We start from the raw sequence: 26,515 nt of genomic DNA on the forward strand, positions 1-26,515 counted from the left end.
TGTTAAAATTATCAATTTTTGGTTTGGCAGACTCGGGATGAAAAACCATTATACATGTTTTTTAAGAAATTTGTACAATTAGTCCTCAATTTTTAGCATCTCTGGCAAATCTATCTCCAACTTTTAGTTCAATTTGCATATTTTATATACGGTTAACCAAAATTGATTTTACTAACAAAGTTTACGAATAAAATAAATGGTTTTATTTATTTATTTTTTTTTTTCAAATGTCATCTATCTGAAAAATGTTGCTACGTCGTCGACAGGAAGGGAGAGGGGCAACCCAGCCCAGTCCCACCCTAAAAGCAAGTTAACTTGTAGAAATTGGAAAGTTCAGCCCAAATTATTGGTAAAATGAAGAAGAATAAAAATTTAGCCCAGTCCAAAGTTTAATCTTAACCCAATTAACTTCATTCCAACCCAAGCCCAATGTTCAATTATTCAAATTTTGCTTCAAATTTAAATAGTTCAATTATGATCAAATTAGTTTATTATATTAGAAATATTTTTTATTGATTAAAGAAAAGATAAATAACTTATTGTAGCATGTCACATGTTTGACTAAACTTAAAAGTGATTAATTATTTCTAACGTATTTTTTCATATATTGCTTATTTATACTTGTAAGTTAAAAATTTATTTATTTCGACCACGAAACGGTTGTTATCATAAAAATAAGTAATATACTCTATATTTATTTTTATCAATTAAAAATATATTTGTTAGAACTTTGTCATAAATGTTTGGAAGTATATCTTGATTCATTTTGTCATTAGCATCAAGAGTTTAATATTTTAAACTAAATCTCGAGTGGCAAAGAGCATCTATGAAAAAAATTCAATTTTCAGCCCACCCTAATTTATCTTCCTGGCTCCGCCCTTGGTCATCGAGCACCTTAAGCGGCCACATATGTCGTAGCGTTGTACCACCACTAACAGCCATAATGTCCACAAACTAAAAATCCTGATTCTATCCCCACCTACACGTTTGGCTAACTTGGGTTTTGGGAGGAGATGGGGCCAAGCCCGACTTTCTACATTTTATGTGGTCTGTTTTGATCCCTAGGCACGCCTGTAAGTTAACCGACACACGCCTACAAGCCTTTCACACCACTACTTATGGTAATTGATGTGAGTTTTCTGGCTTTTGTGGGACCGTTCTTAGCTAGAAATTGTGTTGTTTACATGTTGTATGGTTGTGTATTTAAGCTAAAATAGTTTGTGGCTGTGGTGCTACGCCTTCAAATTTTATGGCCGATAATCAATGTGGTAGGGTGGTTCCGAGTTAATTAATGTGTTGGGATCATGTTGAGTTTTTGCTATGGCTGATGATTCGGACATGTGCAGGATGGTTAAGGGAAGTTATTAGTGTCTGAGTGGTCAGACTTTGGACGAGGATAAATGTCCAATGGCACAGGATCCATTGCCCGTTTATATGTTGCACTAATGTGTGATCCTAGGAAGTTGGATGTTAACTGCACCTTGCATGCTTGTTTAAATGTATATGTTATGTTAATACATTCGGAATTAACGCGAAAAAGACAGGCTAAAGCAAACATGTCAATGTATGCCATGTTCAATTGTTATGGCAAAAACGTAAGTAAATAACGGTTGACGAGTTATTTGAGTCATGGAAGTTATCGTGTCGACAAAGTTTGGTGTTATGTCTTTGTCTACATGGCAAGCTACATTAATGCTAGCTAATCTACAATTTATTGCAAAAAGAGACATCGCATTGCTTCGTCGACCATTGTTTTCAAGAAGCGTTGAGAGAACAGTTTGATGCCTTTGATGCGACACAACTTATTGCAAGATTAGAGGACATTCAACCCTTAGCCACATCAGTTGGACCTCCGGTGTCCAAGGTGGTTATGGTCAACTCTGAGGTGTCTCATGCAAGTTGCATTTTAATTGCAAGAAGTGTTCACAAAATTATTTGTTTGGATTCAAAACCCACCGCAAGTGTACGGTTTGTTAACAAGTAGTAAAATGGACTATGAGTCCAAGTATCGATTCCATAAGGATTGAATTAGTTCAAATCAACCTATTATGACCTTAACCGAAACACGAAATTAAAATTGATGTGTTGTGATTTGGCTAAAGGAGATGTAAACTATGATGCGATTATGAATGAAAGAAATATATTAAATGCAAATGACTAGGACACAATTTACTAGAATTTATGGAATTAATGAATTTACTAACGCACTAAGATCACGAATCTCCAAACAATACCCGTTCTATTTTTAATCGTGCAAATTTGACACAAAATTCCACAAAAGATGAATCAATATTCTTATTTTAATTTAGCAATCTCTCTCGAGTAATGCCAAACCTACCCCAATATGTGATTTGACTATATTTCTATGACGAATACTAATATACCGAAATGCATTATGAATTCATGAATATCCAATAATTCACACATGGTATAGAGATATATTTCTATCCCCTATCGGACCCTATGATGATTTATACTATGTCGAACCTATTTTTCTTCTTTCGAATGCATAACACAGGCCACCACAATCATAGAATTACGTGCACAATAATCATATGGAAATAAAAACGTAATAAATCATTCAATTCTGAAACATGCGTTGAAATATATCAAATATCCAAATAAAAAATCAAACGTAGTATTACAATGTTCATCGATCTCCTAGCAATGAAAAATCTAGCCTAACATGCTAAAAAGAAGAAAATATAAAAATAGTTGAAGAAACGTCATCACCCGAATCAAGTTTCAATCAAATCTTCACTTGGCGCGATGTTTTCCTCTTGTTCTCTCTTCGTTTTTCCTTCAAAATATCTCAAAAACTTGTAAAAACGGCGTCCCCATCGTTTCAGTCGAGTTTTTTTTTTTTTATATAGGACCCTAAAAATATTGTTCCCATAAGAGTTTCGGCGGAAAAAGGAAAATGCGGTTTTGCCCTAGAATTGCTCTATGCGACCGCATAGAGCATCTCTATGCGGTCGCATAGAGTAAGAATTTTGTGGAAATTATGTTTCGGTTTGCCTCTATGCGACCGCATAGAGGGTAGCAACTACCAACTATGAAAGATGTTCATTTTGGTCCTCCTACTTGAATCCTCCACTTTTTGACATCTTTTCTTCATTCTTTCCATTTCATCATCCCAAAATATCGTCAATTGGCAATTGACTTAATCAATTTCTCGATTTGTTCATCGGGTCAACTTTTGGATAATTGCACCTTGGTCCCTGAACTTTCACTTTGCGTCATTTTAGTACTTTTTCGCGTCTTTTCTCTTGAATTTCACCATGTTTATCGTTGTTCCCTACAATTCATAAATGTAATGAGATTAAGTCACAATTCAATCATTTTGCTCGTTATTCAGTCATGTTTGTGATCTAAATAAGTGTTCAAAAACACACTTATCAAGGAGTCACGTGAGAAACGACAGATGTGACACCTTTAGTAGTGACGTTTGGGAGTCAAATTCTATTTTCTCTACCTGGGAAAGTGTGCGAATGGTGCAGACCTATGATGTCTAGGACGCGACATCATGACATAATTGAATTTTGTGTAAAGGGTTGGGATGAGCCATACGTCATAGTCCAGAGAGCCTTAATTCATTTTCCTTGTCTATAAACACTCACACGTGATGAATTGGTGAAGGATATTCTCACACTACAAATATAAACCTCGAGCACATAACATATTTTTCATTAACTGACTTGAGCATCGAGCACCTATGATTGCAGCCTCCGCCGCCTTTGTATTTGAAGTGCCTTCAGTTTTGTGCCTCTAACATGTACATTCTAAGTAGGCATATAATTTATAGGCGGAGGAGGTCATTACATATCTTAATTTATAGAATAACACTATGTAGCACAATTGATGCTATAAGCAACTCTACTTGTTAAGTAGAGCAAGTCTACTTTCTTGTTAAGTGGAATGTCATCTCAAACAAGGTTATTATCCTTACTTTTGAGATAAGTTATTAATAATACTTGAATGTCATCTAAACGTGCTTAGCACTACTAATGCTACAATCTAATTTATATAGTGCTTGTTTGTGCCCTATTATTGGTAGGTAATGTATTATGAAATAGTGAATGATGTTGAAATGTGTAGTTAAAAAAGAAGAAAAAAATTTAATTTACGTGTAATATTATTTTAATGAAAAATGTGTGATTGAAAATAATTACTAATAAAAAAAAATAACACCGTAGAATGTGAAAAAAGGTAGACAAACAAAGTAATAATTAACAACTCGTGTGACAAGTAGGATGAACCCCCAATAATAATACTGCAAAGCTAAATAACAGTAGTATAGCATGACAAGTTGCAGTTGTTGTCAGAAAAACACTGTTTCGCTTGGGGCCCCAAATGCACAATAGATTATCAATTTAAAAAAAAAAAATGACAATTACTTTGTCCACAAACAAACACCACAAATCAAATATTGGTAGTAGTCGATAACGTATCAATAAAGTTGAATTTGGCCTCCAAACTTTTAATTTTGTTTCAAATTAATCATTTAACTTTAAGATTTGTTTAGAACTGCTCACTAAACTTTAATTTGTTCCACATGAATTACCTAACTATTCAACTTGATCGCTTTGTTATTCTCATCACAATAAAAAACCGCCGGCCTTAATTAGTATCAATTCAATAAGTTTTCAAATGACATTATTTTGAAACATCAATTGTAACATTAATTTTTAAAATGACATTATAATGTGAGCACTACTATGATTAATAAATAGAAATGTATTTAATAATATTGAATAGTAGTTATGAACTTGTTACTAAAATAAATATTTGAATTTGAGTTTGATTTATAAATTCACATCCTAATGGATTCCACATTTTAAAAGTAATATACTGTTGGAATTTGGTTAAGTGTAAATATGAAAATGTGACTTTGTATCAATTTCGACCAAATATTCAACTTGATCCAATAGTCAACATATAAATATAAATAAACTAGTTTATTTTGCTTGTCAAGTAGATCATCGTTGTATATTTGAAATTTCAAAATCAATTCCGGATGAATAAGAAATTTCGGTACAAAGTTTGATAAAAAAGAGGAAAAATTGGCTGAAAAATTTGCCTAACTCCATTGTTCGCCTAGTGCTCGAGCATTATATCAAATCTCTTGCAAAAACTTCTTCAAAAATCATTCCAAAAGCATTTTCTTATATGGCGAATAATTCGTTCGAGTTCATTGTTGCTTTATAGTTTGAAGTACTTCTATTATAAGGGAGTAATCCTTTGTATCTTGAGAGACAATTACCGTTTTTCCATTAGCACTATTGCAAGGCAAATTTGCCTTAAAGAAAGAATGTTTTCACTTGCTTTGAATCATTTCTTCATTTTCTTTTCTTCTTTTCTACTATTTTTTACTTTGTTTAACTTCATTTTTGCATTATTAAACTTAGTCCTTTGTTATCCACGTTGGAAATAAACTTTATCATATTTTCCCAACAAATATGAGTTGAGATTTGCAACTTACTTTTCATCCAATGATTAATTGACATATCGGTGAATGATAAATTGGACAGTCAATTTTGAACGGTGAATCCAACTCGTAATATAATTAATGCAACTTTTGCAATAAACAAATACGCAACTGAAAATGGAGGGAGTAGAAGATTTCCAGAGGCCTTTAATTCTCTCACCATACAGCAATGGGGGAACAAGAAGACGAAGCCGTGATTCGAACTCAACCGAATTCGAATTCTGGATGCTCCGAAACCCTTCTTTCCCTCAGCATAATCTTCTCTCTGCTGATGAGCTTTTCTCCGGCGGTGTCCTTCTCCCTCTCCACCTCCGCCTCGACGACCCACCTGACATTCAAGACCCTCGCTCATCCAGGTCGGATCAACTGGAGCCCGAACCCGAACCCGATCTTTCATCTGCTGAATTAGCAAATTTATCAGCAACTAGTACATTTACTTCATCAAAGCGGTGGAAAGATATTTGTAAGAAAAGTGATAAGAAAAACTCAAAATCACCTAGCAATGCTAGTAGCGGTTGTAATTATAATGATAAGAAGAAAGAGAAGAAGGGCGGTGGTGCTGGTATTGGTTGTGGAAGTAATGGGGTGAGTGCGGCGGAGCTAAAGATAAATTTAATGCCTTTTTCGAGGAGTAGATCCTCTGGGAACAACGGAAGTAGGCCGCGTATGGTGGCAGGATCTACGGCATCGGCGACTCGAAAGGTTAGTAGCGAGCCATGCTCTAGGTGTAACTCTGCAGGCGAGTCTAAGACGTCGAGGAAGTGGCCGAGTAGCCCTAGCCCAGTGGGGGTTCACTTGGCAAGAAACAACCCAATTTCGCATGTTCGCCGGGGCGGCGTGATTGGGCGGAGCTCCGATGCTATGTTAAAGAGTAGTGCTGAAAAGAGTGCATCAAAGCTACGAAATGATGGACACCGGAAAATCCCCTTCGCCGAATCCGGGGGCAGTGCTGATGGTGGAGAGAAAGCTGGGGTGCTGAATTTAAATATTCCTGTCTGTATGGGATACCGCCACGGCGCCACCACTTGAGTTGCAGTAGTGACGAAAATAGTGCTGTCAGTGTTGTGGCGGAGGCCGGAGAAAGCAGTGGCCTAAGTGTTGAAGGTGGCTCCGGTAATGCGGTACGCAGTAGACTAGTACATTTAACATTCGGAGCATAAAGAATGTAATAATCATTTTCTTTATGTAATTTCTCGTCTTCTTAAAATATTGTTATATAATTCAGAAATTTATTAATCACGCTGAGTTTTGAATACGCTAATTTTTTTTAAAGTGACAAAAAATTGTCTCATATAATATTGTCGTCAATCAACAGTATATTAAAACATTAGTATTTTATAGTGCCTTGACATGTAAATTTTCTTAGAAGGTGACACCCTTCTCTCGTTTTTAGAACACCGAGGTGTTTGTAAAATGCTCAGGTTCGTTGTAAAAGGCTTAACTCTATTCGATGGAACCGTAAATTTGTTAGTAAATATTACGAGTTATTTAAATGAGGCAGAAATTGTGAGAAACCAAAATTGGCAATAACCAATAGGACATCGGCGGAGAGTGAGCGGATTCCATTCTCTTCTATCAATTTTCCTCCAAGCACTTCGCGCGACAAGGAGTCTTCAAAATCCTCATCCAGCTGGGCCGGCGCCATGTTATTTTTTTCCGATTTGAACCGTCATCGTTTCACGATTCTAACAGCGTCTCGGATGCTCCAAAGAGAGTTACACAGGCGGCGAAAAGAGGTACCTTTTATTCCAAGAAACCCCTAAGTACTTATTTGAAGGTTGTATTTCGGCACATTTTGGATGTAAGTACCATTACAGCATCAATCATGACTTAGGAAATTTTGCTTATACATGGTCCTGATTTTACATTGATTATTGCAATTTCATTTCGTCCAGTTTTTGGATTAAAGGCCCTTATTCTTTTGTTGTATGCCTTTCTTGTTACCTCTTTGCCTTCCATCACTTTCTGCAAGTTAAAAATTAAAATCATCTTGTAGTTATCGGTCAGAATACTTTCACGTGCCTAATTTGCTTTTCATTATTGAGGCGAGGATAACCAGTTTCGATTTTTGAGCCGCGTAGATTCGTGTCACGTGTCGGTTCAGCAAACTAGCCCACACCCGTCCCTGTTATGAAAACACCCTCATTTTTGCATATATCATGCCTGATTCTATATAAACAAACAAGCTTCCAATATTCTCTCCTTTTTGTGGTAGCCATTTCCATAGTGGTTGCTTGGCACATTGTATCCATTATTCAGCATAATTTTTCCTCTTCCCCTTTCTTTTCATTGAATGCAACTTTTTAATAGCTAGTAGCCATCATTATTTTCGTGGCTTTCTATTCATTTTCAAGATTTAATTGGGAAGGAAGTGGAACCCAAAAAAAAAATAAAATAAGTATAGCTGGTTTCCCAACAGTGTCAGATTCAAGCAAAGACTGTTAATGATGGCAAAGCGAGCAGGCTCGAGGCTGGCTGAGAGAACAAGTAGAGATACAGTCGATATGGGAAATATATGGTGAAGATTGACAAATTATGTTCCAGGGCGTGGATATCTTAAATTGACGGTAAAATAGGGATTCTAGCCAATTTAGAAATTTGATAGCTTCTCTATCACAATCACATTTCCTCAAAATTGCTTTCACGCTTAGTTCTTTTTGGATGATTAACATGCTTGAAATAAATTTGGAATTTGAATGATTGCTATATGTTGAAACTATTTTGTTTGATCTAAGCAAATTGCTTGTTTTCATTGTTTTCCACATCTATTTTATCACTTTTCTTTTTATCTTTGCTGAAATCATTCGTGCTCTTTTCATGCTTTATAAATTGAAGTCCCCTTCTCTTGGTTAACATACCTGACCTATATATCATAATACTTGCAGTGGCATGCTAGTTCAAGATCCTTCGAATGGTAATGATGTGGATGCAATCTTTGATCAAGCTAGGCAGATGGGAGCCATACAAGGGCCCTTGTAGAATTTTCAACCATCTTCAGGCTCAAGTAGCATTACTGGGACCTGATGATTAGTCTGGTGAAATTGTACCATCTGCTCCTCAACAACCTGAGTCTTTATACACAATATTGTTTTCTGGAGAAATGGTTTCACAGTTAATGATGGTCCTTTGGGAAGGTTGGATGATCCTGAAAATGCACCATTTCTGGAGGTAACAGGCAATGGGCATTGAGCTATAGATGTAACATAATAAAAATAGAAAATCAATAAATATGGGTTTAAGATAATATCTGCCTGATAATTCTGATTGAAATTCTAGAATTGTATTACTAGTAGCCAATTAACTGACATATTATGTACATAGGTAAGAATTAGATTATAAACCATTAGTTTTCCAGAACACAACATCTGTTTAAATCTAATTAAACTACTCTCTCCCCTTTTTTGTCCAACATTCTCTATCGCCTGCCTGTATAACATTTCTATAGATTACACAAATACAGTTTCATCAAAATACATCTTTAAGTTTTGATCATTTTTCCCTTCTTTTATTTTGATCATGTGTTGAAATCTTTAAGGATCCAATGCTTAGTGATGATATTTAATTGTGGAGCATCAGAAAACCCGAGTGCCTTAAAGAGCTGGAATCTGCTGACAGAAGATTCTCTGTTCACGTTAATCTTGTAAGGAAGGATAAATATTTCCCCCTAAGACCATATAGCATCATATTTGTTTCTCTTTGGATCTTCTTTCATTGCTTTTTTCTGAGGTTGTCTACCTTGAGTATACTTTCATAACCTGAACATTTCTGAAGAGCAAAATGTGGGGGACTTGAAAGTTTAACCCGGCTTCCATATTCTTTTAGATCAAATGTCAGTGAAAGAAAGGAAGATTAGTTGGCGCAAATTGAGCTATTTATTTTGTTGTCAACATTATTCACTTCTCCTTTCTGGTTTCTAGAAGATCAACATGCCTTTTCTTTGTTTTGATTTCCTAATTCTTAGCGCAGTGGTAATGTATGCTCTTGTGTGCACGTGCGAATGTGAAAGAATCAGTGAAAAGGTGAGATCATTTTCTTTACTTGCATAAACCAGAGAAACGTCGTACTCCATATCAAGGTGTAGGTAGAACCCTTGGAAGTAGCTCTGCTAGTGAACCAGTTCCAGAAGCAGCCGTTTCTTCTTCTCTTAACACAGCTCATTCACCTTCAATGGGCATGTTAGTGGACAAATCTTCAATTATCACCATAACGCAGGTCATATACGTTCATTCATTGATGCGTCTAAGGCCTGGAGGATCCAGGACTCATCAATTGCAGACGGTTGGATTTCCTCCCGAGGTCCCCCACTGATCCCACCCAGACCATTGAGCAAGCAGGACTATTGAATTCGGTAGTTATCCAGAAAACTCTGATCAGCTAAGCAATATATCTTTCGTTCTCGTCTGTCGTGTCTCTTCCTTGTGTCTAGACCTCATCTGTCCTTGCTTCATGTTTCTAAAATCAAAAATTATATGTTTTACGTTGAAAATAAATGCGTAAAGTGCTTTTGAATAGTCTTCTGCCTTGACTACGACTCGAGCTTTCTAGCTAGCTTTGTGAGCTAGCCATGTTATGATCATTCATACATGTTCCCATAATGTGCATCTGCCTAGTTGTGTGTGAAGTAAAATTTCATTCTTGTTCAAACTAACTATTGGAATATTTATACTCAGGTGATGCATAGTGATTCCGCTTGCTGTTTGACAAATTAAGTAAATTTATATGTACTCTACACGAAAGAACTAGGTAAGCCAGCCCCTTGTTCCGGATTTAAGCTTTGCATGGTCCAGCATGCTAGAAAAAATCTTGGTTCAGTTAAGTAACATTTTTATTCATGTTCCACAGTAGAATTCACTAAACGAATAGTAAAAGCAGTGAAAGAACAAAATGACGCAAAGAATAGTTGTGGGGCATTCAAGTTTACCTCCATTCATAGTGGCATGGATTAAGATGAGAAAAACCAAAAGATTGTCGGCCAAAAGTTATACTTACGGTGTAACTATTATATCTTAAGGATTTTTCCGTCGCCATGGGGTCCCACTACCAAGAAGATGTCCAATGCAAGAGCCAAGAACCCCAGTGAGTCTTATCATGCAAAACAATTAATGGCCATTACAAAGAAAAAAACAATATATTAATTGGAAAGCTAAACCTTTCATGTTATCATACAAATGTTCTATCAGTTCCGACAACCGTTCGATGGCATATTACTTTCAACCACATGTTTTTTCATAAAATAATTTTAATTTTTCTTTTTTTTTAATCACATATTCTTCAAAAAAATCGCTATTTCAAAATATATTTTCTCACCAAAATGTGGCTCAAACAATGGCATAATCTTTTGAAATGAAACTTCGAGATTGGTGGAGGCAGGTGGGGCTGTGGGATCTCAGGCCCAAGTCAAGACTCAATATGGTAATAGAGCAATCGAATTTTATTGTTTTATTAATTGAGGATTTATATATCTTTTTGAACTAGTCATCATTTTGTTGGATTATGTTACTGTAAAATTTCTCGATCGTTAAATATATAAAACATGATAAATGACTTTTAAACTCCATTACTTAACATATTATCAAGAAAGATCATATGGATCATGTTATTATAAAATGTCCCGTTAGTTAAACGTATAAGACATGAGAAATGATTTTCTAAACACTGTTACGTAACATAATATCGAGAAAGATTATCGTATCATTTCTATATGAATTAAGCTGGTGTACCAGGAAAATTTTGCTCACCTTCTTGACAGGTACTCACATGGCTGTGGGACAGCGTGAGACCCGAGGTGAATTTAAAATGCAAAAGAAAGGGCCCAACGACCCCAAATATGAGAGTAAGTCAGGGACGGTGTGCCACAGCAGCACGGTTGTTTCTTTGTAAAACATAAGTCAACATATAAATTCTTGCTAACCTAGGGTTCAATAAGTAGTAGATGAAGTTGGGGTTAATTAATGGGCCACAAAAATCATTAATATATTGGGGCATGTGAAAAGTGGGAAGATATTATTACATGACAAATGAGTTAACTATGAGTTTAAACCCTAAATTGTTTAGTGCATCATTCAATCACATACTGGAAAGGGCTTTTTCTTTATGATAGTTTTATTAAAGTTAAGATCTGACTAAACCAGTTTAACTCGGAAAAGTGTACTGTTGATTGACATGTGGAAAGCTTAAAGAATAAAGATTAGGATAATCCTATAAAGTAAAGGCTAATTCAATCAATTAACTCAGAAAAGTGTACTACTTACTGAAAAGTGGAAAGGGTTAATTGAGATAAAGTGAAGATTAAACCAGATTAACAGAAAAGGCGCCAGGAGAGATGTAGAACTATCTCATAACTCTTAGAAAGATATTTAAATTTATTTATTTGAATTTAATCTTCATCAGACATTTTCATGTCTATATAAGTAATTAATCTTAAAAACCTTACATGCATACTCTAATCTCGTGTTTACGCTTTACCACCACGATTTCTTCTGCTTTTCATCTTTGTAGCCATTGGCCACATGCCAGAGGCCACTGGTGAGGACATGACGTAAAGTAAATACAAAAAGCAATCTTGGAAAGCCCTAGCCCTAACCTATTCGCTAGCTGAATTCCTATATTTGAATACGTACACATATACATGCGATCTATTAGCTGTAAAAATCACCCTCTCTCCCTCTCTCAACTTTTCAAAAATCTGAGGGTTTTCTTTGATGGGTTCCTGTGCAATATATTCTTGACAGCAATGAGGGTGCAGAACCCTAAGACTGTACTTAAACCCTAAACCTGAACTTAAGTCTAGCAAAATTGATATTCTTATTGTCTCAACTCTTAATCCAAATAACAACCACCAGCCTCCAAGGCATATATCTCAGTGGCAAAAGGGAGGACGAATAGGGCTCAGCGCGGCAGTGTGCAAAGTTCGATTCCCCGCAAGGTGGAATTGACTTTATTGCAAGCGGGAGTTACCATATGGGTTAACAGCCTTGGCCTATCCATGTGCTCTCCACCCTGGCTCCTGAGAGGCACATTCTACGATTTACCTCCTCCACGATGGTTCAGGACAGGGTCGGTGGGGGCCCTTAAGGTTGGGATTCAACCTTTTTTTTTTAACAACCACCAGCCTGCATGGTTTCATTTTTAAAACATGTTTGATGAAGATTTTAATCCAATTAATTTTAATTTTTTGATTATTATTTCATTATTTCAGTCTTTATTTTTTAATTTTTCTCTTTCAAATAGGATCCTTTTTATTTCTAATGATCAAAAAATCAATTAACAAAATTTCCATCAAATAAGCGCTTTATATGCATCCGTTTGGCCTCCATTTTTTTTAAATAAAAGTGGGTGAAATAATATTTTTTTTTTGAAATGGGGAGTAAAGGACACGGTTGGGTGACCTTTTTGAGAATGAATTTTATGAATAATAATTTTTTTGAAAAACTTATAGCTTAAAAATAGAAAAAAAAAATTATGGATTCAAGTATAAAATTGTTTTAGTGTGAGAATGTACGATAAAAAATGAATTTAGAAAAAAAAAAAAACAATATTTGAAAAATCTATATCAATCAACGGCTAAATATTGAAACGGAAAGCCCAAAATGTGAAAGTTTAACCATCTTTTTGAAATTATTTGAGGTTGAATCCAGCATTGTAGTCGTCTGGTCAACTTAAAGCACGAATTTGCTAAATATTTGCAAAATTATTATCATCTTTTTGTTGAATATGTAGCAAGTCACAATTTTTATACAAGGCTATTAGTGCAGAGTTAACCATACGATCGATTAACATTACGAGTCTAGCCTAAACATGCGATCAATTAACACATAGTCATAACAGATTGTATTGAATTTCGATTACAAATTTGACTAGACATATAATCTTTGCACGAATACAACAAGGCCCGAGCATGAGCAAAAACTAGTGAACAAAATGTTAAGAATTTGTGAAAGTTTTGCTGATATTTAGATAAGGATATGCATTGATCAGATTGCATTAATGGACCATTGATGCTAACTTCTTGCTGCTTCAAATTCTTCAAAGGGATAACACTTCACCCCTCTTTGATGATCATTATTTGAAATTTTTTTTTACGTACTCATTTTTAATTATACATTTATATAATAAAATATTCTACACATAAATTCAAAACTCTCTCTATTTTTTAACCATTCATCCTTCTAAATATCACTATTCAAAATATTGTTTTCTCAGATGACCATCAAACAAGGACGAAATGTGTTAATTACTCTCATCTCGATCCAAAAGAGTAAAAATTGTTCCAAAAAAAATTCTTCTCTTTTAAAAATCAAATGGTGTAATTATTCCAATTACATTATATGATTATTTTTTTAAAACAATTTCGGACATTACTCGCGTTGCATAGTTATTGCTCACACCTCCATTGTTGGTAGAATGAGCTCGCATGTTAAAAGATCGACTAGTTTAAGATATATATGTGTTACTACAAATGAAAAGGTAGTAACATAAATATCATGAAAGGTTTAGATCCTGAACACATGGGCTGTTGTTCGATTTTTCCACAAAAGAAAATGAGTAGGAAAAAGAGAAAAAAAGGTGCCCGGAAAGAAGACAGCAATTCACGAGCGTAGAGAATGATAGAAAATGATCATGCCTTCGTGTTTGATTCTCATTTAAAAAAAAAAAAATACATTTTTCTCTTTTTTTCTTTACAAACGCATTCTTTAATAGATTTTTTTCTATTTTGTAATCATACATTCTTCATCAATCTACTGTTTGAAAGTACATTTTTCAATAAAAATATGACTCAAACAAGCTCCATGTTTCCATAAATTTAAAAATGATTAAAAAAAATATTTTTTATTCAATTAAAATAAAGCAATAATTTTGATACGCACATTTATAGGTACGAAATTGTTCTCCTGCCCAAAATGGACATGATAAAATTGCTCAATTACTTGTGTGACAATAGAACCTTACTTATGGTTCTCTCCAAACGTGAGACTTGTAAACCCTTATTTGATACCCATTTTTCTCAAAATTCATTTTTTTTTCTCTTCTTTTCAATCATATATTTTTCAATAAAATAATATTATATTCAAAACTTAAACTTTTTCTTAGTTTTAACAACACATTCTTCACCAATTAACTATTTCAAAATGCACTTTTACTTAAAAATAGGAAATAAACAGGGGCTAAGTATTGTTTTCTTCAAGTGGACAAGATAAAACTTTTCACTGTGAATAGAAGAACATTTCTATTTATGGTTATTATCCATTTATCAACTTTAATTTAAAATAATATTAATATTTTTATCCGAACATTTATTAGAATAGCTATGATGAATTTTATGTCAAAGGATGTCAAATGTAAAAGTTAATCTATGTAATTATTTGCTCTCAGGGAATAATTTAGTGATGCAAAAGATAGGAGTGGAATGATTTTAGTCTTACTGGCAACCGCAGTGTGAGAGTTCGATTCCTGAGATATGAAATTAGATTTTTTTATGGTCATCAATGTACAGACAATCTCTTGTTCTCTAATCTAATGGGATACATCTCGCGATTTACCTTTTTCACAATATTTCAAGGACGGGGCCGTAGGACCTCAAAGGTTGAACCAACCTTTGAGATGGCAGTGTTTCAGTGGCAGTGTACAAAGAGTGTGGGGGTTTTCATCGGGGAAGGGAAAGCCTTGCAAATAAGTTAAATGGGCAATCCGTTCTTCTCTGCCAACACCGCGTGCTATCCGTAAATCTTTACATCTTCTCTCTCTCTCCTCATAAAATTCTTTTGCTGTTAAACAGATTACTTTCTCAGACAACTATTTAGGATTTTCTTTAAAAGGCTGAAACCAGTAGCATAAAACTCGGGAGACGAACACTCAAAAAGAGATAGAAGAAAGAAGAAAGAAACAGATAGCTCATGCAAAAGGGAGCAAATAGGAGTGAGACAGATATATAACATCATATTGTAAGTAAGTGTGTGTGAAATGGAGGTTGGTGGTTCCAGTAGCAATTCATGTTTGATAGCTTTTGGGGACAACTTTAATGCTTTGTGTCCTACGATGATGATGCCTTCGATGACCTCTCATAATGCAGACAGCAATACCCTATTTCTCCCTCTTCTTCCCACCAACAACAATCAAAACCTAAATCTTCACAAAAGCCCTGGTAATTCTTCTGTCATGGTCGAGGAACAAAATAACAGTGCCAATACCAACAATAATCCAAGCACTGGGTATTATTTTATGGAGCCGGTCTATAGCAACAACGATGGAGAACGGTCTTTCAAGGCAAAGATCATGGCTCATCCTCATTACCATCGTCTTGTGACTGCCTATGTTAATTGTCAAAAGGTAAATAAGTAACTAAAGTTTTCAAATCAACTTTAAATGCCCTAAAATCTCTAATGATAAACTATCTATAATGTTGTACTCAAGATTTACTCTCTTGAATCGAGCCAAGGAAGAGTAGTGTAACAAAAACCCTATGACTACTACTCCTGAATAGAGTGGAATATACAGTTTAGTAACCAACCCCTCATATTATATCCTAATCTGAAGTCCTGCCGACCATGTAAATAAATTTTCAGATAGGAGCGCCTCTTGAAGTGGTGGCGAGACTTGAAGAAGCATGTGCATCTGCTGCTGCAGTGGGCCGCAATGGCACAAGCTATATCGGTGAAGATCCAGCGCTCGACCAATTTATGGAGGCTTACTGTGAAATGTTGACAAAGTATGAGCAAGAACTTTCTAAACCATTGCACGAAGCCATGCTTTTTCTTTCAAGAATCGAATCCCAGTTTAAAGCTTTCACTCAATCCTCTAATTCTGGTGACAAATTTCTCTCTTTTTCCCATGTCTTTTTATTCTCTGAATGGAATGCTTTTGTTCTTCTCCGGTCTTACTGTTTTGGCTGGACTACTGCCTGGTTTTGTTTATAATATATGTATTTAAGATTTTATGTTTCTTGCACATTTTTGTCTCCAAGGAAATGAAGATTTAATTATTTTTTATTATATTTATAAAAGAGCCTTTTCAAGATGCGATCCCTCCATTGCTTAAATCTCTCTTTATCCATAATTGTATTTATTTTTTTATTTTTTTAAGTTTGTAATGTGCTATTGACTGTCAAGAGGAAGCTAGATGATAGCACTCCTTTCTATGTTTGAGGTTCCATTTTAGATATCTAGAATTTCACTTTTTTCTGCATCGGAAGTGTAGTTGGAGTAAGAAATAGACTAACGGTGTGAATGTTGTTTGGTGTTGCCGACATCAATTTTGTTATGCTCCATTTACCTTATAATTGGCGAACATTAAGATATACGAGTAAAGAGACTCGCTCTTGTTCAGGGTTACCTGATTGAATTTTGATCTCTTCATCTAAGAAATTAAGAAGGAACGTCTATGTTACTGTTTTCTTAATCTGTCTGCAAATATTGCGTGTGCAATTTATAGTATGTTGTCTGTTTTGTTTACTCCCCCTCGAGTTTTCTGATGAGTCTATTACTGATCCGAGCTTGGAAATCTTGTATTAAATTTGAATCTTTCACTGTTAGCATAGAAATTACAGGTTTTAATACTCACTGAGTTTAGGATATTATCTCTTCTGATGCTTCATCATAAACACCTTGTGAATCCTATGAGTCAAGTTATGTGGACTTTGAGGTAAATCTTAGAGTTGCTAGTTAAATTCCTCTATTTATAATACTTCTGTCCTTTTTATTTCATGTTCAGTCATCTTCGTTGCTCGCCAGAAGTAACAGCTGAGTAAAATGTGGATTTAATTGTCTAATTACGATCATTTGAATTTTTTTTTTTCCACTATTATTTGTCCGTCATTGTTTATCATGGATTGTTTTCAATTCTAAAGTAAATTCAATTTTTCCTCGGTGGATTTTTTTTTTTTAATATATATTTTCCTCTGATTTTTAGGATCATTCTCTTGACGATATTGAACAGATAACACCGCCACCCTCGAGAAAATCTAAAACAAAATAACTATAGTGCCTTATCTGCAACAAGACTATATAAGAACACGATATTACTACAATCAAGATAGTAATTTTTTAAAAAACTCATAATTATGATTCGAAATGCTTTCCTATTGCTGTGAATGTATGTAATCATGAAATAACTGTGATGCTCTTTCGTTTTTTTATTGGTACAAATTGTGGCGTATTTTATGAATGTTTTGTCAAATGGGATGGAGTATTATTGGATATGAATTGACTGGTAACTAGTTTCCCTTTATTGTTGTGACAAAAATGAGGTCGCTGGTCTACACGAAGTGAAGTGAACTAACACTTCCTTTACGGCTCTTTTTATTTTTTTATTTTTTCCGAATTTCTTGTCATAATTCTTATTCAACGAGGATAATTTTGAATTAAATTAAGAGTTAACAGATTTTTCACGTTGATTAAGTAAATATGCTGGCTAAAATTACCTTGGATAATTGTTGTTTTTCTAATCAACAAAAATGTAGGCCTTATTTCCGAGAATTTATGTTTATCATCACTTGACGAGTGGGAAATTGGATCGGACCTTTGATCCAGCAATCTTTCTTTCTGTTTTATGCTGCTTTTTTTTCCCACTTGGTCTGACTACTTTTACCCGCATTAAATAATGATCTCTATGCATATATTAACTCCTCGTTATTTCTTTTAAGTTGAAAATGATGATTTTTCTGGTTTGTGAGTGTTGAAATCGGAAGCTCGCCTTCAGTAGCATCACTACAATCACAGCTGACCTTCATATTACACAATCTTGTTTAACTGGAAATGATCTTTAGTTACTCTTAAATATTTAGTACTTGGAAAAAGACTTGCAATAAAAACTGAAGAGCATTTATTGAAGCATTGAGAAAGATCCAACTGATACTTTCCTGAAGCTATAAGCAATGAATCATATTAAACCATTTATCTTAATCTAGAGTAAGAACAGCTTTTATTTGGTTGTGATGGCATAAACATGTAAAATACTATCGATCCATATAAAACATGTAAGATGCTTATATAATTTCAATAGCTTGGTGCTGATGACGAGTCATATATACACGCAGCTTGTCCTGAGGCAATGGATAAAAGTGGTTCATCTGAAGAGGAGGTTGATGTAAATTATAGTTTCGGAGACCCTCTGGCAGAAGATCAGGAACTAAAATGTCAGCTCTTGCGAAAATACAGTGGATACTTGGGCAGCCTCAAGCAGGAGTTTATGAAGAAAAGGAAGAAAGGTAAGCTGCCCAAAGAAGCCAGACAACAGTTGCTAGAGTGGTGGAGCAGGCACTACAAATGGCCATATCCATCGGTATGTTATAACCTAAGAATGTCAAATTTATATTGCTATAAACTTATGTTATTTGATGATTTGATTCCAAATCCTGAATTAAGCATTCCTTGTTTCTTCCCATTTAAGTGGAACCAAATATTTACTGCACACTGTATCCTGTGACATTTAGTACTGTTAGAATACATTGATCAAAAGTTGACACTGTTATCTGTTTATCTTGCGCTAAATTCAGTTTATTTCAATGGTTTTGGCTCCATGTATTTTATATCTTGTAATATGCTTCTTTTAATCTTCGTCATGGTTTGGTCTGCTAATGTTGTTTATCTTTGGTGGTTACCGGTGCCATCTAATTGATTATTTTCAATCAGAGGTACTATGTGAATCTTCAGCTCTTTTCTTTTTTAAACTATTTTTCTTGAACTCCTTCCATGTATTTGTGTGCATATGATCATGCAGAAGTGATTGAGTTCAGTAATGTCTTGCATAAAATTATTGATTCGAGATATAGTAATATGGAGAAAGGCAAAATTGTTTCAAGCATCGCCAGATGTGTATTGCCTTACACTTTAGAAATGTCCACAGCATCACTTATCAGCCTTTATTATAGGTTGTAAAAACCTCGTCCCATCTTTTGGTGGTAATGAATAACGCTCCGGAAAATAAAGTTCCATGTTTTTATTTTTCTGTCTGTTCTGTGACAAGTAGCTTGTCCAAACTCAAACGAACACTCCTTGATGGGAAAATAATATACTCGGAGAACATGCATTACTAAGGACTGGACGCTACAGTGAGTTCTATTTTTGTTTGCCTTTTCTTCTATTGCTATCCAGTGATGCATTACACGTTACAAAACAAGTCTTGAAATATTTCAAACCCTTCATAATGGCGCAACTTAACATCTAAACAGGAATCACAGAAGCTGGCACTTGCTGAATCAACAGGACTGGATCAGAAGCAAATAAACAATTGGTTCATTAACCAAAGGAAGAGGCACTGGAAACCTTCAGAAGACATGCAGTTCGCGGTAATGGATGCTGCTGCCGCTGCACATTCACATTATTACATGGACAATGTTTTAGGAAATCGTTTTTCAATGGATATTTCACCATCCCTTCTCTGAGAATTCCTTGTTCTTAAATTGAATGCACTTGTAAATCAAAATGCATTAACTGGTATTAGTTGCATACTCTGCTAGAAGTCTGAAAACTGAGGCTGTAATATTTCCTGATTATGGATTTATTTTCTTTTGCAATCTTAATTCATTTTCAGTTGAGTTTGCAAATTATTGGTTGACAGTCAGTTGACTAAATTTTAGCTTGTTTTGCTAAGCCAAAAAAGCGACTTTTTCATTAATGTTAAAATAACTTTTAGTTACTGTGTTTAGATTAGATAAGTGCTATGAAACTTAAAAATTATTTCTCGTTCAATGTTGTATTAGTATTTTCACTTTACAATTGCTTTGAACGCAGCATCTGGTGATTTTCATGGCTTCTCCAATGAGGGGTCAAATTAGGTGTAACACTGTTTACTACATTAAATTTTATGTCAAATTTAAGAATTTTTAATAATTTCCTTTTGCCATTCTTTCCACTTTACAATAAGGGTGCGTTTGATTATAAAAATAGAATTTGGATTGAAAGAAATTTTTTTTTAGAGAATTGAATTGTCTAAAAATTATTTTCTTGGAAATTGTCAATTAGCTCCCATTTGGCTCTCATTCTCATTGTCATTCATTCTCTATTTCTTATTTTCAATCATATAATCTTTCATAAAATAATATTACATGCAAATAAAGAACTTTTCATTCTTTTTCAACCAAACATTATTCAAAAAAATATTATTCCAACCATTAAATTTGGCAAGAATATGGGGGTCAAATGGGGGTTTAGTGCATTTGATTGGTACAATTTTTCACATGAAAAATGTTGAAATAAAATTTTTTTGGTATTCGTTTGGTTTTATTTTATATTAAAATTGTTAATTAAAATGATAGAATTTATTAGTATTGGGGATGAAATTTGTTTCCACTGCCAAAAGGAAAAAAAAGAAGGAGAAAATCATCTATTTTTTGTGTTCGTTTGATTTTGTTTTATATAGAAATTGTAAATTAAAGAAAAATAGTTTTTTACAATTAGGATAAAATTTGTTTCCATTAAAAAAAAAGGGTCAACAGTACCCAGAAAACCAAAAAAGAGAATTTCATAGAATTATTAGGCTATCAAACATAGCAAAAAGTGGAATTCGAAAGACTAATTCCATTTTCCATGGAATTTGGATGCTTATCAAACATGCTCTAATGATTCGTTTGATTGCAAAGATGAAATTTGGATAGAAAGAAAACGAATTCCAAAGAATTGAATTGCTTAGAAATTATTTTTCTGAGAATTGTAAATTATTATGTTTGATTGGTATAATTTTTCACATGAAAAATGTTGAAATAAATGTGTTTTTTTGTGTTCGTTTGACTTTGTTTTATATGACAATTGTCAATTAAAGAGAAATATTTTTTTACAATAATTCTTTAAATTTGTTTCTATTGCCAACAGACAATAAATAAATAAATAAATAATGAAAAAAATGCTGTAATCTAAAAAATCACCATAACCCCATGGGAATTCATTTTCCCTCAAAAGCTGAAAAATGTGTCCGTGTGAACATTGTTCATGGAATTCAATTGCCAAGAAAAAATGGTGTATCAAACACCCAAAAAAGTGGGAAAATGAAAATTCCATGGAAATCCTTTGTGTCAAACGGTGCCTAAATGTAATTTATTCCATTTATATTCCTCTTTTATATTTTAGAAATAATATATTTTAATTGATTTAAAATTGTTTTAATGTAATGGTTATTTTTATTTAGTATTCATTTTTAAATAAGTAATAATGTGATGATTATTTTTGTTTAGTATTCATTTTTAATCAATTAATAAGTAATAATAACTTCAACAAGAAATTAAAATTTTTCTTGTGCGCTCAATATAATTTTTTTTTTTAATGTGGTGTTATATTTAGAGGGTGTTTGGGAGCCATTAATTTTGGCCAAAAATTAATTACTGGACCGTTGGCAATTATTTGTTTAACACCTCATTAGAGACAACAGCTGTATCTTCTCCATAAACTACCATTTTCAATAGGTTTTAGGTACAAGTTGAATTGTTTTGATTTTTGATAAGTACAAAGGGTAAAGTTGAAAAAAATGTATTTTGGATAAAAATGGAGATCAAACGGGATCTTAATAGTTTTACTCAATTTATTAATGAATACAATAATTTAGGTCATTACATAAGATTTCTTATTTTTAACGATTTTTGTAATAATTCGTAATTAAATAATTGAAAATAAATTTTGATTTAAAATCATTTTCACTGGTTCACATCAAATTTGGTGTTACCTCTCCAACGAGAAACATCAAATTTAGCCCCTGTTTGGTCCCCATTTTGTAGAGTTAAAAAAGGAGGGAGTAGTATTTTTTTAAAATGAATGGTTGAAAAAGAAGGAAAAAGTTTTGATTTACGTATAATATTATTTTATGAAAGATTGTGTAATTGAAAATAGAAAAGAAAAATATAATGTAATAGAAATTAATGTGGTGTAGGCTGCCTACGGGCCCAACATGTCTCGCAATTTTCTGCTAAGTTGAAAGAATGAAACGAATAATGGAAATTTGCACTCTCCTTTGTTAACTTTGCGAAATGTAATAACTGTACTTGAACGATTTTCAGCGTAATTCGTACTTGACCTTTCAATTATGTAGTTAAATTATCATTCTCTCCAATAAATGATAAATTTTTCCTTCTCTTTAAAATATAAATTATTCGAAGTGGGGACAAACACCGCATTATACACTTAAAAAAGTAAGAAAAATTTCATCATCCCAACCAAGCTCTCGCACCTAAAACTTCTGGTACTTCCAAATTTCACTGAAAAACACAACAAATCTCAAATAATTTTCATTGCTCCTAATTTCCAATTACATCGTGTCAGAATCCCAATTTGGCACCAATTACAAAAACAGTAACCAATCGGCAGAAGAATTGGCTCGCTGTCACAACTTACAATCGTCGAGAATCGCTACCTCCTTTTACCATAATCCTTGATTGGTTTTCTAACGAGTAATACCCTCTGCACATTCAATTGCTTCCGGTGCTAAGAAATCATTTCTACCATGCTTTATTCTTTTTCTTCTTCTTCTGAAGAGGATGGGTTCGATGTTGGCACACTGTCCTTTTTCACTTGTATCTTGTTTTTGGGAGTTTCTTTTGCGCCCCCCGGTTCTTTTCTTTTTGTTGGTTGGGTGTGGGTGGCGGTGGGGGAGTGGGCGCGGGGGAGCTTGGTAGAGGTAGATGAGTTTTCCAATTTTTTAAATGTGATTCATTTGTACTTTTGAAATATTATGGAACTTTATTTGTAATTTTTCCTCATTTTTTTCCTTCTTGTTATTGCTTTTATTTTATGTTTATTTATTTAAAGAGAATGACAAATTCATCCCTTAATGATTAAAATGGAGGAAAGTACGAGAGATACTTAGGTAGGTACCATCCTACATCGTGCGACTGTGTAATTAGGTTGCCATCTCATCAAATAGCTCAATCTCACCCAATGAGGTGAAATTACCTCGGGATTTAAATTTTTCCCTCCTTCCACCATAAATTCTGAGGTGGCCTCACATTATTAGATAAGGCTTGGCCATACAATAAGATAGTGACTCCTCATTAGACGGTCGCACCGAGTATTTCTTGGAAATTACGAGCCTTGCTACATAATTTAAAGGGAGGGATGAATTATGCTAAGATAAAATTTGACAATAAATTTGTTGTACTTTGCAGATGTTGGAATAATGATAATGTACTGTGCCTCGAAATTGCCTCGTAACCTACACCATTGGTAATTGGATCAAGATTAGAGAGACGACTAATAAAAATCTTTTAATTTTCTCTCATTTCGTCTTTCAAAAATCTCCGATAAGATGAAAATGGAAACTAGAATGGGCAAGAGGCCAACAGGCAGCAGCCATTTCCTACCTTGAATTTTGCTAGATGTACATTCTAGTGTACACCTTCCATGGCATTGTCCCCTATGTGGTACAATCTAGGCCGTGATGTGAAAGGGTGTGAGAAAATCAAAGGTTATGTTGATTTCATGTGGAAGAATGTAAAACTTAATGTAAGGCAAAATGTTAATATAGCATGATTCATTTGCCTTTGTTGCACTCCCACCTTAAAAAATGAAAAGAAAAAAAAATTAGGTTTAAAAGCAACCTTAAAATTTCACAATAAGCACCTAATTTTTTGCCTCGTCACATTGTCGTGTATTCCAGGAGGAGCAGTTCGGTCTCACTCTCGGAAATAACAAGGAAGAAGCCTTTAATCATCCATGGCTAAGATCTTACGTCCTACGGAACTCTTTAACTCTTACACCATCATAGGCACCGATGAAGTAATCTAAGGTAGTTGAATAATACAGATGCATTGACGAGCCTGAGCGTCCGGTCTGTATATTTATACTTCTTATTTTTGAAGTGTTGTTATGAAGCCACTATGGAATGAGTATTGATTTTTGTTGTTGATGTATTGACTATGAGGAAAATAGACGTGCACAAATTATATTCAAATAATATACATTTTACGTGCAAAAAAATTGAACAAAATTCGACTTACTAAAATCGGATATGTAAAGTAGAAATAAGAAATGCATGAATATGAATTTGTTCGAGGCAATAGTTCGACTCTTTATCCTTGAAGACGATAATGCCTCGCATGAGAGCTAGTGATTTTTCGGCATTCGTCTCCCAAAATACAATGATTACATCTCGTAATAAGAGTACTTTGAATTATGTACACCAAGAAACCTACTTATGTTTTGAACCTTCTTTTTATGAAATTCTATTCCAAAAATGCTCAAAATACTTTGAAGTGAAAATGTATTAACATGACAATGTAATTATAAAAAATAAAAAATAAAAAATGAATGAATGAAACTTTCATACATGTGGTCTACATATAAATGTTGAAAAGTTGTGTGTTAAAAGATACAATCTATGGAAGAGGTATAGTTACTGAAATTAGTCTTTATGGTAAAAGAGATATCTATTGGAAAATAATAGTGCCAAAAGCCGCAATCTTCGATACACAAAGACACATTTTTTCAACCAAATAATTTCTAAAGTATTTCATAGTATTTTATGTAATTTTTCAATAATTCACTTATTTAATAAATTTAAATTTGATTTAATTTTCCATTCACCAAATAACAATTTTCACTTAAATAATTAAGAATTATTGGGAACCAATTTCATATACAAATTTCAACATGGATGAGTCTCATTGCAAACATGCAGGAGTTCTCTCCCTCCCTCTCTTTATTTTCTTGAGTTGTTGATTCGTGGTGTTTATGGGAATTAGCCCTTTTAGTTTATTTTCTTTGTTGTATAAGTGACATTGTGCTATGTTTGCCTTTAACTCTTAGAGTGTATTTGATTGTCAATATTTTTCATGAAAAATGTGTTTTTTTTACTCAAATTCTTATTTTCGTGCCGTTTGATTACCATTTTTCTATGGAAAATATTTTTTTACTTTTGATCACGTAATTATATTTTCCTCAAAATCAAGGAAAATATTTTCTTTAAAGGGAGTAGAATTTTATCTTCCAAGTAATTCACTCTCTCATCTCCCCACCAATAAAAAACGGACAAGTAAAATATATTTTAAGTTGAAAATTAAATTAATCAAACACATTTAAATGATAAATTTCATGCAAATAAGTCCTAAACAATTAAATTAGCTAAAATTTATTTTTTTTTCGTACAAATTCTATTCTTACAATCAAACACACCCTTAGTCGAATTTTCTTTTCTTTTTGTTAAATTAGTGTTGCAATAAAAGTTTATGTATGGGCGATTTGAATAACTGAATCTGTATTGTTTGTCTTTGATTTCGCGCTGATCCGACCTTCAAAACATGATTCTGCCCCAGTGCCCCAAATGTGGCACGCCTGGAGAAGATTTTGGGAGATAGCTGCTACAATATGTGGATTCGCCTAAAGTTCTATAGGTCAGAGCAATCAGTTGGAGGGCGGAGAGGGTTCCATGCAAGGAAGGAATTTTTTTCTCAGATCACTATGAAATTCAGAGAGTTGACACCATCGAGAGGAAGTGCATTGGTCATCCTTTCAATAATTACTCCAAACTGGAGAACATCGGTCCTGATGATTACTATTGTCGTTTTCAATATAAACCTTCCGCCGGAGATTTATCGCCAAATAGAGTTGAAGTGCAAGTCTTGTGAAAAATAGGATTTCTCGTCTAAGTTTAATTGATGGTGTTATGGAGCTGTTGAAAGCCTTTTTTTTTTTTTTTTAAATGTTGTAGGTACTGTAAATGCGAGATGCCCATCAATCCTGATAAGTTTATGGTACAATGCGACGAATATGAAGACTCGTACATAAATTGCTTTTCTTCTTATGTTGTCATAATGTGAATGCGTAAATTAAATGCTAAACCTGTTGTTTCTAGAGTTTGAAGTTATTCCTTCGAAAACAATCTGACAGAATCACCTGAATGTAAGAAATGATCTACAGGATCCAAAATATAATTCGAGCACACCGACTTCACGATATTTCTTTAAAACGAATTTGCAGCCTTCAATGGTGCTAAATGAGTCCAACAATCGTTTCTCAGGATAGGATAGAACGAATTTTCGTCTCCTACGGAAGCAGCACTGCAATCTGTAAGAGTCCCAACGAACTCAACAAAGTGTATTTGACTTCGAAACAA

General features: G+C 33.9%; 3 protein-coding genes across 4 annotated transcripts; all 3 read left to right on the plus strand.

Annotated features, from left to right (window-relative positions):
* The first annotated feature begins 5,577 nt into the window (after nucleotides 1-5,577).
* LOC111407178 lies at nucleotides 5,578-9,960 on the plus strand. Of its 2 annotated transcripts, XR_002705034.1 has the most exons (2): nucleotides 5,578-6,609; nucleotides 8,374-9,960. XR_002705034.1 is itself a non-coding variant. In XM_023036510.1 (1 exon), the coding sequence occupies exon 1, from the start codon at nucleotides 5,606-5,608 to the stop codon at nucleotides 6,515-6,517; it is 912 nt and encodes a 303-aa protein (XP_022892278.1). In that variant the 5' UTR covers nucleotides 5,578-5,605; the 3' UTR covers nucleotides 6,518-6,727. The 2 variants fall into 2 exon arrangements, 1 of the variants encoding a protein (XP_022892278.1); XM_023036510.1 differs by lacking the exon at nucleotides 8,374-9,960 and having other exon boundaries at nucleotides 5,578-6,727.
* A 5,161-nt stretch (nucleotides 9,961-15,121) lies between these two features.
* LOC111407177 (homeobox protein SBH1-like) lies at nucleotides 15,122-19,997 on the plus strand. The gene is made up of 4 exons (XM_023036509.1): nucleotides 15,122-15,814; nucleotides 16,051-16,291; nucleotides 18,519-18,763; nucleotides 19,653-19,997. Exons 1-4 carry the CDS (start codon nucleotides 15,449-15,451, stop codon nucleotides 19,863-19,865), a joined length of 1,065 nt encoding a protein of 354 aa, XP_022892277.1. The 5' UTR covers nucleotides 15,122-15,448; the 3' UTR covers nucleotides 19,866-19,997.
* A 4,445-nt stretch (nucleotides 19,998-24,442) lies between these two features.
* LOC111408147 (chromatin remodeling protein EBS-like) lies at nucleotides 24,443-26,219 on the plus strand. The gene is made up of 3 exons (XM_023037948.1): nucleotides 24,443-24,510; nucleotides 25,716-26,012; nucleotides 26,111-26,219. The coding sequence occupies exons 1-3, from the start codon at nucleotides 24,443-24,445 to the stop codon at nucleotides 26,217-26,219; spliced, it is 474 nt and encodes a 157-aa protein (XP_022893716.1).
* The last annotated feature ends 296 nt before the right edge of the window (nucleotides 26,220-26,515 follow it).

This window comes from Olea europaea, chromosome 13 (assembly GCF_002742605.1).
Source record: "Olea europaea var. sylvestris chromosome 13, O_europaea_v1, whole genome shotgun sequence".
In the NCBI taxonomy this organism is placed as follows: Eukaryota; Viridiplantae; Streptophyta; class Magnoliopsida; order Lamiales; family Oleaceae; genus Olea; species Olea europaea.

Bases quoted from the DNA above. Each gene is read 5' to 3' on its own strand.
- LOC111407177 (XM_023036509.1), top strand. From the start codon at position 15,449: ATGGAGGTTGGTGGTTCCAGTAGCAATTCATGTTTGATAGCTTTTGGG. The intron at 15,815-16,050 runs GTAAATAAGTAA...ATAAATTTTCAG, and splicing joins CCTATGTTAATTGTCAAAAG to ATAGGAGCGCCTCTTGAAGT. The intron at 16,292-18,518 runs GTGACAAATTTC...ATATACACGCAG, and splicing joins CACTCAATCCTCTAATTCTG to CTTGTCCTGAGGCAATGGAT.
- LOC111407178 (XM_023036510.1), top strand. From the start codon at position 5,606: ATGGAGGGAGTAGAAGATTTCCAGAGGCCTTTAATTCTCTCACCATAC.
- LOC111408147 (XM_023037948.1), top strand. From the start codon at position 24,443: ATGAATTTGTTCGAGGCAATAGTTCGACTCTTTATCCTTGAAGACGAT. The intron at 24,511-25,715 runs GTGATTTTTCGG...ATTCTGCCCCAG, and splicing joins AATGCCTCGCATGAGAGCTA to TGCCCCAAATGTGGCACGCC. The intron at 26,013-26,110 runs GTGCAAGTCTTG...TAAATGTTGTAG, and splicing joins TATCGCCAAATAGAGTTGAA to GTACTGTAAATGCGAGATGC.